The sequence below is a fragment of the Mustela erminea genome, chromosome 16, assembly GCF_009829155.1.
Source record: "Mustela erminea isolate mMusErm1 chromosome 16, mMusErm1.Pri, whole genome shotgun sequence".
Lineage (NCBI taxonomy): Eukaryota > Metazoa > Chordata > Mammalia > Carnivora > Mustelidae > Mustela > Mustela erminea.
This window is the reverse complement of record NC_045629.1, coordinates 3,984,376-4,000,240: the sequence shown is the minus strand read 5'-3', so window position 1 is coordinate 4,000,240 and position 15,865 is coordinate 3,984,376. Positions and strand designations below refer to the sequence as shown.

The 15,865-nt window shown below is 35.0% G+C and overlaps 1 protein-coding gene across 2 annotated transcripts in view; it reads right to left on the bottom strand.

Annotated features, from left to right (window-relative positions):
* Window positions 1-15,865, bottom strand: part of SNTG1 (syntrophin gamma 1) — a 954,619-nt gene that overhangs the window by 299,756 nt on the left and 638,998 nt on the right. The window contains exons 6-9 of one of the 2 annotated variants that reach the window (XM_032316414.1): window positions 9,803-9,860; window positions 8,939-8,982; window positions 8,806-8,847; window positions 8,066-8,125 (exon numbers count right to left, since the gene is read on the bottom strand). In XM_032316414.1, coding sequence (XP_032172305.1) covers window positions 8,066-8,125; window positions 8,806-8,847; window positions 8,939-8,982; window positions 9,803-9,860 — 204 coding nt within the window. The remainder of the gene's footprint in view (window positions 1-8,065; window positions 8,126-8,805; window positions 8,848-8,938; window positions 8,983-9,802; window positions 9,861-15,865) is intronic. The other variant, XM_032316415.1, reaches the window with a different exon arrangement.

Here is a 15,865-nt window from a genome sequence, read left to right as displayed (position 1 = left end):
AAGACATGGATTATTCATAAATGCACATTGCTAAATGGAACAAAACAATCTGAAAAGGATACATTCTCTAGGATTACAATTACATGTGTATGCTTATTGGCATAAGCATAAGCATTCATTTAGAAATAAACTCTTAAATTTAGCATGATTCACTGTAACAAAAGTGCCAAAGCAAATGATGCTGGCATAGAAGAATACCCACATTATTTTATCTCACACCATATACAAAAACTAACTAAAATTGGTAATAGACTTAAGTGTAGCATTTAAGACCATGAAGCTCTCAGAAGAAAACAAAGCAATAAATAAATCTTCACATCCTTAGAATTATTAGATAAGACAGCAAAAGCTGTGATCAAGTGATAAAAGTTAAAATATACATAAACTGATCTTAATGAAAATCAAAAACTTTAAGCTCAAAAGATACAATTAAGAACTGAAGAGCCAAGCCAGAATTGGGAATGATATTTGCAAATTATATATTTGACTTGCAGCCAGAATGTATAAAATAAACAAACTCTTTGAAATAGGTAAGTAACCCAATTAATCAAGAATATAAAGGAATATCATAAGCACATAGAAAGATGTTCAATATTCTTAGTCTTTAGGGAAATACAAACTAAAATTATAGTATTTTGCTACTTCATAGGAAGCATAGATATGCAGATGTGCTTTCTTTATATTTTTTCTTTCTCTTTTTTGCTTGGCATTTCATTCATATTTGAAAGCATATACATCAACTCTAGATACTTTTCTTGTGACATTCCTTAGATAGAGGCCAATCTCTTTATTCCATGTATTTTCTTTCTGAAAATTCTATTGTTCTGATGTTAGAATTCTTGAATGGAATATCTCTAATATTCTTTTCTGTCTTACTGCCCACTTATTTGTTATTTTATTCCTTTTTGATCAGTTTCTCAACTTTATTTTGTAATTCTTCTACACTCTAAAGTTTTTTTTTTCAATATTGTTATCAAAGTTTTAATATTTTCTTTTGTCCTCCACATGTTCCTTTTATATGTAATGATGGCTTTTAAAAAAAATGTGTATAATAAGTCTCTGCTACCTATCTGAAAACATTATAGTGTTGAGTCCTCCCATTTCTTTTTTCTTAACTGTTGCATTATCTGTTTCCTTCAATTTTTTTTTTCTCTGTTTTAGCTGTTGTCTTGATGTGGACAATTTTCTTCAAATATTTATTATCCTTTAATATCAGTCAATATTTAAGTGTTAGACACTGAAAAGCAAGTTGACAGCTTTGGGTAGAGGACCCGTGGTTGATCCAGTACTGGTCTCTATTGTGGAATTACTGATAGAAACTCAGCCTGCAGTGGAGGAGTCCAAATGTATTATTTGTGGGTTATTTCTTTTAGATCAATTTCACTATAAATATAGTCTTCCCTCTTAGTGGCAAACAAAACAAAACAAAAACAAAAAAAGTGCCTAGATGCCAGTGTTCTGAGAGTTAAATGAGGGAAAAAGCAAAGAAACTTACTGCTCAGAATATCTATCTCACTTTATTGTAGTACAGAACCTCCCCATGCCCTCTTCTAGGCCTGGACCCAAATATTCAACTCCTATTCTTGGCTAGAATGCCCCTGTTCACTCTGATTCCTATCTGAGCTTTCTAATGTGAATGCTTGCTGGACATCGGCTTTGCTTCAGCTTTCTCCGATCTAGGACAGTACAGCTACATGAAAATCTGCTTTCCATTTTCAAAAAATTTACCTATGACTCTGTTTATTATGATAAAACAGTGTTTCAGGAGGGGGAAACAATAAAAACATTTCCTTTACCTCCAAATCTCTGCTGAAGATTGCACACACACCATGGAAGAAGGTGTTTTTGTACCAGCTGCTATAACAAAACAGCACAGACACAGCCTCCAAACACAAGAAACTTATTTCTTCCAGTCTGGAGGCTAGAAAACTAATATCAGTGTGCCAACATGGTCAGGTGAGGGCTCTTTCCAGGGATATAGACTTCTTACATTTCACATGAGGGAGGTGGGTAGCTAGCTCTGTAGGAACTCTTTAATAATGTCACGAATCACATTCCTGAGGGCTTTACAATCATGACCTAATCACCTTCTAGTGCTATCACACTGGCATTAGAATTTCAGCATATGAAATCTGGGGAGATACAGCTATTCAGACCACAGCAGATTTGTCTAGGAGTTTGTTTATATATACAACATTGGAACTATTAGGTAAAGGGCATGGTATTTTCTACGGCACAATTCCATAGCTGCTGTTTTAGGGCTTCCAGACCTTCTTCAAAGTAAACACATGCATAATAGGATATCTTTCTGCCTTAAAATTACACAAAGAGCCACTCCTTATGCAAGTGATCACAGGTGTTTGGATTTTTAACTAGATCTTGGGTTTTCCCTTTCTGATGCCCAGATCTCTGATCCAGAGAATCATGTGTACTGCCCCAATTATTTCGGTAGTAGCTTGTAGCATCCTGAGATGCCTCAGAACAACTTCAGAACATAGAACTCTAGAAGCCTCTTGGTAAGAATGACCCACTTTGAGAGTGATAGATGAATGCATAAACCTTATCTTATTTTTTTTTTTACCTCCCATTGAATTGTAGAATCTCAACCTCTGTAAAAAATTATCTATCCCCTGATTATTCTGAGTGTATCCTTGTGCTTATCAATTGGTCTTTCCATTTGTCCAGTGCTCTATCTTTCTTTCTCTCTTCTTCTCTGGTCACCTCTGTTAAATTCTCTTAGTTATGTTAGATGCTGACAGGACTTTACTGCTTCTGCTGGACACTGTGGCTGCTCTACCAGGTACCACTTCCTTCATCACATAGTGGTAGTCAGTGTTCTGAGATATTTTCTTAGAGGCAGCAAGTCATCATTCCTTGCACTCTGATACTTTAAAGGCATTCTCCCCAAAATATTTTTCTTAAGTTTTTTTCTCCCCCCTAATGAACTCTCTTCCGGGACACAGACTGAATCCCTAGGAGTTGTGGGTGGCCAAAAGAAGAAAAACTAATCTGAGTAATTACGACAGCTCTCAGTATCACGTCTTAATTTACATGACTTTTCTGTACACCTGACATAAATGCCATGATTTTGGCATATAGTTCCTTACTCAGGAAAGAAAACAGTGGAGGGTGTTGTTTTGTTTTGTTTTTTTCAATTTTCATGGACTTTACTTTTTACAATGCTTTAAAGTTTACAGAATTATGCAGAAAGTTCCTTCCCATCTTTTTTCACAGAGTATCCTTTATTATTAAGATCTTGCACCAGTGTATTAATTTGTTACAGTTGATAAGGCCTTATCAGTACATTATTATTGGCTAAGGCCCATAGTTAGATCCAACAGAGTTCACTGTTTGTGTTGTAGAGTTAGTTTTACAGTTTTAACAAAGTATGTGTTCTTTTAAAATAAAATAATTGAACATTTTAGCTGAAAAAGGTATTAAGACTGATATACTTCAAATAGTCCACCATTCAAACTCTACCTTTCAAACAACAAATATGAGAAAAGTGCCTATAACACAATTTTTTAGAAGATTTGGTTTATTTGAGCAAGAAAGAGAGCAAACAGGAGTGCTGGGGGGGAGAGGGTAGAAGGAGAGGGAGAAGCAGGCTCTCCACTAAGCAGGGAGCCCAATATGGGTTTTGATCCCAGGATCCTGGCATCATGACCTGAAACAAAGACAGATGCCTTACCGATTGAGCCACCAAGGCACCCCTGTAACACAATTTTTAATTTAGATCTTCAAACTTCCATTCCACACATTTTCTCCTTCTTGCCTTTCAGTTTAATCATTTTGAAAATAAAATTTCTGTTTTCTGAACTTGTATAATCTCTATAACACACATGTACCCTTGTCATTTTAACCTGGATAGTGAGAGTGACTAAGAGTCTTTGCAAGAGGTGAGGAAGGAATATCAACGTGTTCATTTCTACCTCAAGTCACTTTGTCCCCCGAGTATCACCTGGTCTCCTTGTGCCTGCTGCTATATATTCTCTGTGTCCATTCCTCTAGATAAAAATTTGCTGGGACCACACTAAGTAATTGGTTTATCAGGCTTGGCTTTGTCTCATTATTAAGGGAGCTGCAAAGTTGGATCATTGAACTATGTTAGACAGCAAATAAAGGAATTGATGAGAATTAGTAGCCAAGAGTGAAGACCATGCATTTAATTAAAGAGTGGCCTATGCTATCTATATTCATACCTAATGAGACAGACCTGTGGGTTTAGCAGAGAGGGAACTCCTAACAGTGTTAATAAAAAGCTAAGTTGTAGGTAAGGCAAGTTCTGGATATTTTATTTCTTAACAAAATCAGACATAGCATAAACAATATTTTGCACATTTCTGTCTTTGCATTGAACATTTCTAAAATCAGTAGGAAGTATTAAAAGTATAATCATTTCATATATGGCTTTCCTTGGTGGTAGTTAATTTAAAGAAAAGGAGTCTACTATGGTTAGAATTCTTAAGCAAAGTATTAAGCAGTAAGGCCTCAAAACCTTTTTCCAAGCTGAGAACAAATTAAGAATTATTAGCAGTTAAGTAAAACACAATTTGTAACTCTGTGATATTTTAATCTTTTTTGCCAAGAAGTAAAATGATGTGTGTTCCCAAATCAAATCCTAAATATGTTCCTTGGTAATTTATAAAACTTAAACTGTTTCAATAAATTAATGCTTTATTTTCAGATGATAGGATATAAGCCTTTTTAAGTTATTTTCTGATTAATCTAAGTTAAGAAAAGAACATATTGTTTTTATTCCAATGGAAATTTTGAATTAAGTCAAGCATATCATAATAATTAAAATGCTATTAAACAACACTTAATATTAGTTTTCTCGAAATTTGTTTTTATTGCATACATATATCATTTTAACTTACATACTTTGAGATACCCATTCTGTTCTTATAAGAATTACAGTTTTTTAGAGTTTGGTTTAAAAATAAAAATTCAGATGTGGATAGTTATTTGCAGTTCTAATTATCTAATGTTTTCTATCAACAAAACCATAGAAACAAAAGGCATCTTTTTTAAAACACAGAAATTTCAGTCATGAAACCAGAAGTATTTTAGAAGGAAACCTCTGGAATCCTCTATCCGTCCGTTCTGCTTTGCCTAATAATGAGTTATCCTATTTTGAAAGTCTTATTAGGTGGAAATTTCAATTGTACTTACAGATTTTCATTTCCAACCACCTTAATTGTAGACTCAAGATGCATTTTTTTCCTACTATAACTAGAACTTATTTCCTTTTATTCCGGCTGAGCATATATAGATCACCACTATTATACTTTGAAGACCATAAGTCAACATGCCCTTTCCTAATAAATTTTTTGTGCAACTCTTTTAATTATTAAACTCTACAGAAATGATGTCCACATAGCAATAAAGTTAGAGACAAAATTATTCTTTCTTGTCACACAAAGAACTCTATCTCAGTATGTCTCATATAGATGATACTCAGATTTTTTTTTTGATATGTGATCAATTCACTTGTTAATAAAATATAGATAGATGATAGATACAAGATAGAAAGGAAGAGAGATAGCAATCAATTTAATGTGTCTAAGGTTCAATGGCCAGGTAAAGAAAAAATAGAATCTGGTCGCCTGGGTGGCTCAGTGGGTTAAGGCCTCTGCCTTCGGCTCTGGTCATGATCCCAGGGTCCTGGAATCGAGCCCTGTATCAGTCTCTATGCTTTGCAGGGAGCCTGCTTCCTCCTCTATTTCTGCCTGTCTCTCTGCCTACTTGTGATCTCTGTCTGTCAAATAAGTAAATAAAATCTTTAAATAAAAATAGAATCAATCTTAACTTCAACAGTGACAACAGATCTGCATTTTCTTGGGGGGAAAAAAAAAAGGTACCTTAGGGTTTTTTTGTATCTTGGGAGTATAACTCATGGACTACAAAACACATTCATATAAAAAAATAAAAAGACGTCTGCTATGATGAACAAGAAACCCTCATTTACAAACAGCTCTGTCCCTCAAGATGTGGGTGTCCACTTCAATTTCTGACTGGGTGTGGTGGAAGGAGCTTGGCATGCAGACCAGCATGCATTAGGACTCTCTCTGTATGGGAAGCTCCAAGGGGACAGCATGGATTCAACAAGACACTGCCCAACACTGACACAGTAGTAACCACTGGGAGTGAATAGGGAGAAGAGTGCCAACATGTGAAGCAATATTATTCGATGGCATAAAATAATACCTAAGTGTTCTTAATTGCCAGATCTGTGCCAGGAGTTTCATATACATTACTCCCATTCAATCTTTATAAAGGTAATTATTAGTTTGCTTTTACAGATGAGTAAGAGAGGGACAGAAGCAAGTTCATTTTCCTGAAGTTACAATGTTAATAAGTGGCCCAGCTAGGACTTGTAGATAGTTGTTTGTGAGTGTGAAAGCCTTCTAACCTGAGTACCCTGCTACCTTCCCACCATGTCACACACCAAACAACTCTTAACACTTGTGCTGGTCTTTCCTATGAGGAAACTTCAGAAGCTTCTCTTCTTCAGCAATCTTCTTCTTGCTTTGCATGGTGTGGATGCAAACCCAGAACTGATGTATTTTTTGTCCACGTTAGTAACGTGGAAACACACAGACACAAATGCTTCAGTGATCTAATTGTAGGCATTTGGCTAAATAATTCCTTAATAGTCTTACTGGGTACCCATAACAGACACTGTGGGATTCACCTATCACAAAGATTAAATCTTGTAACACCAACACAAAAGTTACATCTATATTGTTGAAGGCATCCTAAGACTGAAGCTAACCAGGGACCAAATACAAAATTTCTAGCAACATCAATGACTAATGCAGATGAATAAAAGGAAAGTTATATGCACCCACAACATACTGTCACACCTACTCAATTTGTTTCTGAGTTTGGAACTCTGTGTGAATCACAGATTTGGAATACAGAATGTGGTATATCAGCATGCTATTTTAAAACCATCTACATCCTTTGAGCTTGTTGTGCCTTTTTCTGCCCATTTAAGTCCATTCTTAAACATTTAATTAATATCTCAGCCCCACTGAGGTATGTCAGTCTACTTGCTTAGGTAATTAGCAGTGAGGACAAAGGCATCTAATTATTGTTGGAAAAGGAAAGAGTGGAACTTCAGAATATTAGTGCCTATATTTCAAAGTTGATAAGGTTAAGCCTCTCAAAAAAATAAGTGTATTGTGAAGAGCTGCACATAATTTGCAATACAATCCTAAATTCCTTTTCTTTGAAACAGAATGAACAGCATTAGGAAGTGGCGTTATTAGCACATTCTAATCTTTCACGCCACACTAATCTGTCTAATCAAAGCTAGCACAGCTTGTGTGAGCATGCTGCCTGCCTCGGAAGGCCAAATTGCAAACAGGACCCCATCTAACAGCATGTGGTTTTAAAAGAGAATGCACTTGGTTTTGCTCCCTGTATAATGAGTTTAAAATCAATTTGTATTTTCGAGAGAAGACTAAAGTTAAAATATCTTTACTTACATGGCTATATTTAACATTTGCATCTGTATCGGCAGAACAGAGCACTTTTTGCTGTTTTCTCATTTGTCTCTAACTTGTTCTGAAACTCTGCTTTTTCTGAACATATCTGTAGTAAATTCAAGACTTGAAACACATATTTTACATGTGATGTTCAGCACAGAGTGGCGATACCATGGCCCCAGTAAGATTTTGGAGAAGACAAAAGACAAGTGATGAATACAAACTAGATGAATTATTCCAAGCATGCACAACGGAAAACCCTCCCGTGCATCACTGCTTGTGGGACTGTGGTTTCTCAGAAACACTTGTGGTGCTTCATTGAGGTTTGAAATACACAAACACATCAGAATGGTTTTCTTGAAATACCTTTTAACAGAGGAACAACGTATTCAAACACAAACCTTTAGCATAAACTTTTGAACATAATTTCTCCTCTATCTCTTCCATTGCGAGCTACTACAGAAATTCAGTGAAGGTTCTATGAATCTTATTTAATCAACCAGGACGAATGTTTCCCAAATGCCTAACACTGTCCTATTCTTTTTGTAACATGTTTTATGTCTTCTCACCATCACCAACAGAAGCCCTTCAACCTTCCAGCTTCTCCCAAAGTGTGGTTGGCAGGCCACCTACAATAGAACCACGTGGGCCGACTATTAAAATTCAAATTCCTGGGCCTACCTAAACTGACTGAAATAGAGTATCTGAGGCTGAGGCTTCAGATATACATAATTACCAATATCCATCCATCCATCCATACATACATACTACAGAACACAACAGCACACACACAAAGACTGATGACCATTCTGCCTAGGGCTAATTCAGTATGCTTTGAGATTAAATTCTAAATTTTGTCTCTTTCTTTTTTCTCTCTCTCTCACACACACAGCCGTTATATGCTCTTCCAGTTGACTCTGTTACTGTGTAAGATTTTACAGACAAAAATTCTATTGTTTATAAGCTTCTAAACATTTGCAAAGAGTCAGAGACATATTTTACCTAGAGATATATACTAAGTGGACATTGGCTGGCAGGGATTAATAGGAAAACTGCAAAAACACATAATAAGCAATGGTCAAGGTATTTCTTTGAATTACATTTCATCCTGGGTAGTACCACAGACCAACTTCTAATATGAAACACATACACAGACACTAATTAAGAGATCATCTGAAAATCTGATTAACACACTGGACCAATGTCACATCTACCTAATGAATAAATCGAACAGTGTTTAGCAGTGCCATAGATCCTTATTTGCACATGGGGAATATTATGATATTAGGAAAAAGTAAAGAAAACTCACCACTTCTTCATGTCTGCATTTTCTCACATTAATTCCATTTATCTGCAGTGAAAAAAATTATGGTTTCACTTGGCATACTGTGAATTGAACTTATGTATTGGTTGAACATAGAAAATAAGGGTAAAATATATACCTGTAGAATTGCATCTCCAATAAAGAGCAGCCCTGAAAGTTCCGCTGGAAAGGAAGAAGGGTAATGATTATGCACAAACTATTTTCTTCATACAGATGAAAGAGTTTTGTAATTAAGTAAAGTAAAAATTAATACAAGAAAAATATTAAATGTTTTATACAGATAGCATCTTAAAAGATCCACAAGTAATAGGAGTGCAAAAGCAATTGTATGATTCTTCCCACACACTGGAATACCTATTTCCATTTAATCCCATCATTTCAGATCTTACTGTTGCCTAAAACTGGTCACTCTTCTGGATGGATGACAAAATTTTCTCATGTACTTATAATATTAAGGTATCTATGAAAAATTTTCTACCTAAACATTCAATCCATCAGTTAAGAGATCAGCTCTAGGTTTCTTTTTGAACATTAGATTATTTTATTGATTTCAGTCATTGAAAAAACTGTTTTACATGTTTGGTGTTTTTCTAAACGAAATTTCATGATGGGCTAAGTTAAACTGCATACGAGAATTGAAAAAATATGTGTATGAGGAATTGCCTTATTTGATGGGACTTTTTATCATTAAATGTGTCTCTATGTTTGTATAATGAAATAATTGAAAAGCTGTGCAGTCCCTAATTTTTCATACAGTCGCATGTTCTTTTGTCTTTCATCCTTGCTTTCCTGTGAAAGAAATCCTTCCTTGGAGTAATAAAGTGATAGAGTTAGGAAACAGACTTGGCCACCTACTCTCTGGTCATGAGGAACCTGGAGCTAGTCAGTCACATGTTAACTTATGGTTCTTTAATATGACCTATTCTTCATTAAGGATGGCTTACAAAGGAACAGGTACTATGTAATTCTCTAAACACTTTACCTCTTTGCTCCTTGGAGATTTTTGAAATGACAACTGGAATATTGTGTTCAGCTCCCCCCTGCAAAGAAAAAAATCATATGTTGTGCTTTTTAATTGCAAAAGTAAAAATTCTGCCTTTAATTAGGAAACTATACATGCTAAGAATAATATGTTAATGGACACCAGATACAATCTAAATAATCTTGTGGAATTTCTCTACTCAGCAGATAGTGCTCCCCAAAATACTTATCTACCTATTTAGAATATACTGTGACATCTAGCAATTAATAACAGTTGACTTTGAAAGCCTGTGCTTTTCAATTAAAGATTGGAAATGCCTTGAATAGGCATTCTTTCCAATGCGTAGCATGCTGTCCATTGTAGAATTTCTTATTTTGTTTAAATGCCAGATAATTATGTATTTCCATTAACTAGCTAAGTTGCTCTATGTGACCAAGCACAGACCCCTTGGGATGTTAAGTAACTAGAGAGACCTTTACCTGCACAAAATGATATAAAAAACCAGAGTGCATATATATGCATGTTGGGAAAGGGATCATCTGCATTTCTTTAATTAATATTAGATTTCTCTATGTGTGAAAGCACATGTGGAAGAACATAATAAAATATGCTGGCAAAACACTGTGATAATTCTTCATCTAACTGACCAGATGAGATAAGAGAAAATTTAAAAAAATAATAATAATAAGTAAGTGAGACCTATATGGAAATAAATAATAAATCCTGAAATAAGTGCATAAAAATTCTGTTTAAATATTACAGAGCTGAAACCAACAGCTGAAAAATCAAATAAATTCACTAAAGAATAAAATGTTGGGGTGCCTGGGTGCCTCAGTCAGTTAAGCATCTGGCTTCACCTCAGTCATGATCCCAGGATCCTGGGATGGAGCTCCTATGGGGAAAAAAAAATATCCCTGCTCAACAGGGAGTCTGCTTGTCTCTCTGCCTCTGCCAACCCCGCATTGCTCTTGCTTTGTCTCCCTCTCTCACTCTCCCCCCCAAATAAATAAATAAAATCATAAAAAATTATAAAAAACTAATAATAGAAAATAAAACGTCATGTATTAAAGAAGTATAGCACTTTTAACACAAGACAGTTGAAAAGACAATCTAAAATCTACTGGGTTTCTCTATCTTCAGAACACATAAACTTCCTAAAGCTTTTTTTATTTAAGAACAAAAGTTATTTTAGAACCCTATTTTTTCCACAAATGTCAGTTTTTAGTACTGAATTGCCAATATACTTAAATATAAGGCGGGCAATAGTTTTTGAGAAAAGTAGTAGTAGTCAACATTTTCTTGGCAAGTATTCCTAATTTATTTCCAGAATATTAAAGAAGAAACATAATAAGTGAAATATTGAAAACTCTCTTCCTCACATTGAAATTCAAACCCAGTGCTAACTCACTTTACTCACTATTTTCTACCAACCAAATACTCACCTACCCACCAGGACTAGCTCTGTGTAAGAGACATGGCTCCTAATTCTGCTTTGCCTTTTGGTCAGTATATTCATAACAAGCCCAAATCCTGTTTAAGATGACTTCTCATTTGATCAAAAGATAGTGATTTGTGTCTGATAGTATAATTGAAATTAGTCCTTATTTAGCACACAACAAGCACTGAATACAAGGTAGTTATTATCCTAATTAGTCTATCAATTAAGATTTATGAATAAAATTACATGGCATTAGAGTGGTAAATAAACTTAACACTAATCTGTTCTAAGACCCTTAATAGTTACTAGTTACGGTTCCAAGTTCCCAATCCTCTTTTTCTGTTCTATTCTTTCTTTCCCGTTATATTTATCAGTTTCCAACCTCCTATTATCTTTATTCATTTATTATATCTATTATTCATTTTCATTCATTTTCCCCCATCCCTAAGCAAAATATAAGTTCCAAGAGGGCACTGAATCTTTCTAGTAATTTGTTTCATACATAGATGTAAACCCAGTGCATGGAATAATATCTTTCTTTTTTATCTTTGAAATGTTTATTGATGAATGAACAAATGAATAAATAAAGTCAAAAGCTTTGCCAGGCCCAAGAGCTATTGTTGTAAACATACTGAAGAATGATTTTAAGTAGGAGCTAAGAATGTACAATGAAATTAAATGCCCATGGTTACAATTAGTTTCTAGAGATACTTGGAGATTGGAAAGGATTTTAAGAATATGTCTCCATTTCTTAGAAGAAAAAACTAGTTAACAGAGACTAATCATCCACCAAAGAAGTTTTAGGTGGTATAAAAAGAAGAAATAAACTCAACCAGATATTTTGTGGTTCAGATATTAGGGGACAGAAAGTGACATTTTTTAATGTCACTTTTTTGGTCACATATTTTTATGTCACATATTTTTTTCTTGTCTGTGTGGCTGTCATCAGAGTGTTTTTCTTTAGCTTTTCTCATTTTTCTCTCCTTGCACTACTGAATCCAAAAATTCCTCAGCGCTCAGATTTCTAATGCCAAGTACCATGGCAGGACAGTGGGAAACCTCTCCCTGAGATCTATCTAGGGAAAACAAAAACAAACAAACAAAAAAACGAGATAGCAATTTCTGAGGGCAAGCTCAGTAACTCCATTCCTCCCTCAACACCAGAAAGTTAGAACTATGTTTCAATGACAGACTGAAACTAACCCGTATTTTGTCAAGTTTTTCTTCTATATGTAAAATTTCTCCTGAAATTTGAATGGTTTGAGTCCAAAAGTGGTTTTTTTAATTTCTTAATCAAATTTTTAATCAAAGTAGGAGTTCTGAAAGAATTCTTAAATCAATTGCTAAAGAACAAATTTTTAGACAAAACTCAGGAGATGAAATTGGAACTTAAAATCATAGTACCTTAATTTACTGGATGATTTGTGAGAGCAGTCCAGCTCTATTAAAATTAATAAGATTTAGCTCTCAACCTAAATGGGGAAATGTAAGGTTTTCCAGTCAAGAGTCAAACAATGTAACTCATCCTGTTTGAAACAGTTGACAGGCTTCCTACTACACTTAGAATAAAACCCCAGATCCTCAGCAGCCCTCTATCTTAAGGCCTCAACCTGCCTTATGTCTTCATCCCGGATGTTTATCACTAGAACACCAAAGGACATCATTACACACTATCCCCTCTGCCTACATGTTTGTTTGTTTGTTTTTTCTTTTACTCAACCTGGTAAACTCCCACTCAAATTCAGAATTTTAGCTAACGGATCCCATTTATCAGTGTCTCCTCACTTGAAGTAATTCACTTCTGTAACACTGAATCCAGGCTATAATTTACATTTATTTACATCACAATTTGATTAATATCTACTTTCCCACTGGATTATAAAGGGTAGGGGGTCAAGACAGAGTTTCCTTTACAGGTACTTCTCCTCAACCTACCATTAGGCCAGCCAGGGTGCAGGCTTGTGGTCAATGTTTAGAGAATAAATGAATTAATTGAGCTCTGTTGTTCCAGTGTAAAATCAAGACTAAGGAAAATGAGGCAACATTCTACAGTGCATCCCAGAAATTATTAAAATATATACCATTCAATGCATAATTAAGTTTACAACTAGCTTTATAGGAACCAGGATATTAATTCTTTTCTGAAGCATTTTAAGACTCCATAAAAGAATTTGCCAGTATAACTGAAATTCCACCAAATCAAAGCCAAGATGTTCCTAGAACATTGGAAATCTTGCCAGATAAATATTTTTAATTTGATATTTTCATTATCCCAGTTAATCAATCAATCATATTCTGGGCTCTGGGGGGAGATAGAGAGAAGTAGGCCCCACCATTATATATCTATTTAGAGCTAGGAAGATATTTGTAAGCAGATAATAACAACACAATAATTAAGGTCAAGAGCCTAATGAACAAATATGGGATAAGTACCTAAAAGAATATAATCTGAAAATATCATGGGAAAATGTCCTTACCTATTTGAGTGCCATGCCTACCTCCTAATATCACTTAGTTTGAATTTGGCACAAATTAATGGTCTCTCCCACATACTGTATAATTTCCTTCATATGAAAGTTCAAAGTAGGAAAATCTATAGAGACTGAAGGTACACTAGTAGTTGCTTAGAGATGAGTTAGGGAGATAAGGAGAGAAGGGAATGATAGCTCAAGGACATGGGGAAGACAAATTGTTCTAAAATGCACACATCTGTGAATATAATAAAAACCACTAACTTGTATACTTTCAGTGGTTAAGTTGTATGAAATGTAAATTACATCTCAATAAACTATTTAATTAAAAATGGTCTTTATAATGAAAATTGATCAGTGGTTTTAACTGACTCTTGGGGATTCATCCATAATCTTCAACCTCAGATTTATTACCTGCCTGATATCCTCCTATTTCTATGGTGTAAAGGTATGTATCCATAATATCTCTGGTGGAAATAGAAGAACTAAACTCAAGTAAAAAGAACAGAGAACAGGGTGAGGAGAGGTATATGTAAATGAGGGTGTGTTGTATCACCTACTAATAAATTAAAAGGCAGAAATTTATTTTTTTAAACTTTATTTATTTATTTGTCAGAGACAGAGAGAGAGCGTATAAGTGGGGGGAGCTACAGGCAGAGGGAGAAGCTCTTCTGAGCAAGGAGCTAATGTGAGGCTCAATCCCAGGATCCTGGGATCATTTCTGAGCCAAGGACAGTTGCTGAGCCACCCAAGTGCCCCTAAAATGCAGACATTTACTATAGCTGCTATTAAGACATATATTTTTATTTGGTAAATTTGATGCAAATAATACCAAGTCTTTGATATTAAACTGCTTGCTTGATCCTGGAAATATTGATCTATTTAGTTTAATTTTGAATAAACCAGAATGTAAATAATTTAGAGAGGAAATATTACTTCTTTTCCCAAGTAGAGAGTTTAGAGATAATTTAGTCTGGCTTCTACAGCTACAGAGCATAGTTATTAACAGTAAGGACTATGTCATTTGCTTTATGTGAGTTTAGACCCAGCTCTGCCAGGTACAAAAATGGGTAAATTACTTAACCTCTTAGTACCTAACCACATTGCCTATAGAGGGATAGCAATAGTTACCTACTTTGTTCGATACTAAAGGCCAAATGAAACTGAATACAAATTACTTAGCATCTGGCATTTAAGGAACAGTTAATAAATACTTGCAATTATTGTTTATAAATGATAACATTTTAATAATTATTACAATTTCATTCTTGATTGCTGCAAAGTTAAAGATTTCATGTAAATACCACCTTTGATTACAAACATTCCCTTAATGGACATAAATGACATAGCATTGTCTGTTGGAAAATAATTCTATGGAACCTTTTCTAATAATAATAATCAAAACACCAGGGGTGCCTGGGTGGCTCAGTGGGCCTTCAGCTTAGGTCATGATCCCAGGGTCCTGGGATGGAGCCGGCATCTGGCTCTCTGCTCAGCAGGGAGCCTGCTTCCTCCTCTCCCTCTGTCTGCTTCTCTGCCTACTTGTGATCTCTGTCTGTCAAATGAATAAATAAAATCTTTAAAAACAAAACAAAACACCCTTTCTCTAAAAAGTGATTTATTAACTGACAATGGCCAGAAGTAGGATTAAATAATATGCAAATATACGGTATTCTATTTTCAAAGATGTGGAAGATCAATAAAAGATAGTGGCTTGCTATAAGATGATTATCCATATGGTGATTCTCATAAGAATGAAGCAAAAATACAAGAACATTAGGTCTTATGTTGCAAAGCTTTGGTGTTTATTGGGAATGCAGGTGTGGGAGATCTTTAAGTTATTTTTGGAAATAGTTAAGTTTCAGGATAGTCCAGACAAAAGGGATGAGCCCTTGAGAAAAGATTTTACCAGAAGGCCAGAAGGCAGATGTGGTATGAGGGAAATGGGGGCAGGAGCTGAAGAGCCGGAAATAAAGGACAGAAAAGATCATCGGTATTTCGGAATTCTGGAAAACTAGACAAGGGCCCAGATCAGAATGTCCTGTAAGACAAACAAGTAGATATGCCAGCCAGCCTGATAAATCTGAGAGCTTCAAGGTGTGAAAATCAAAAACAAATGGAGACCAGCCTTGAAAATTCTCTGAGCAGACAAGA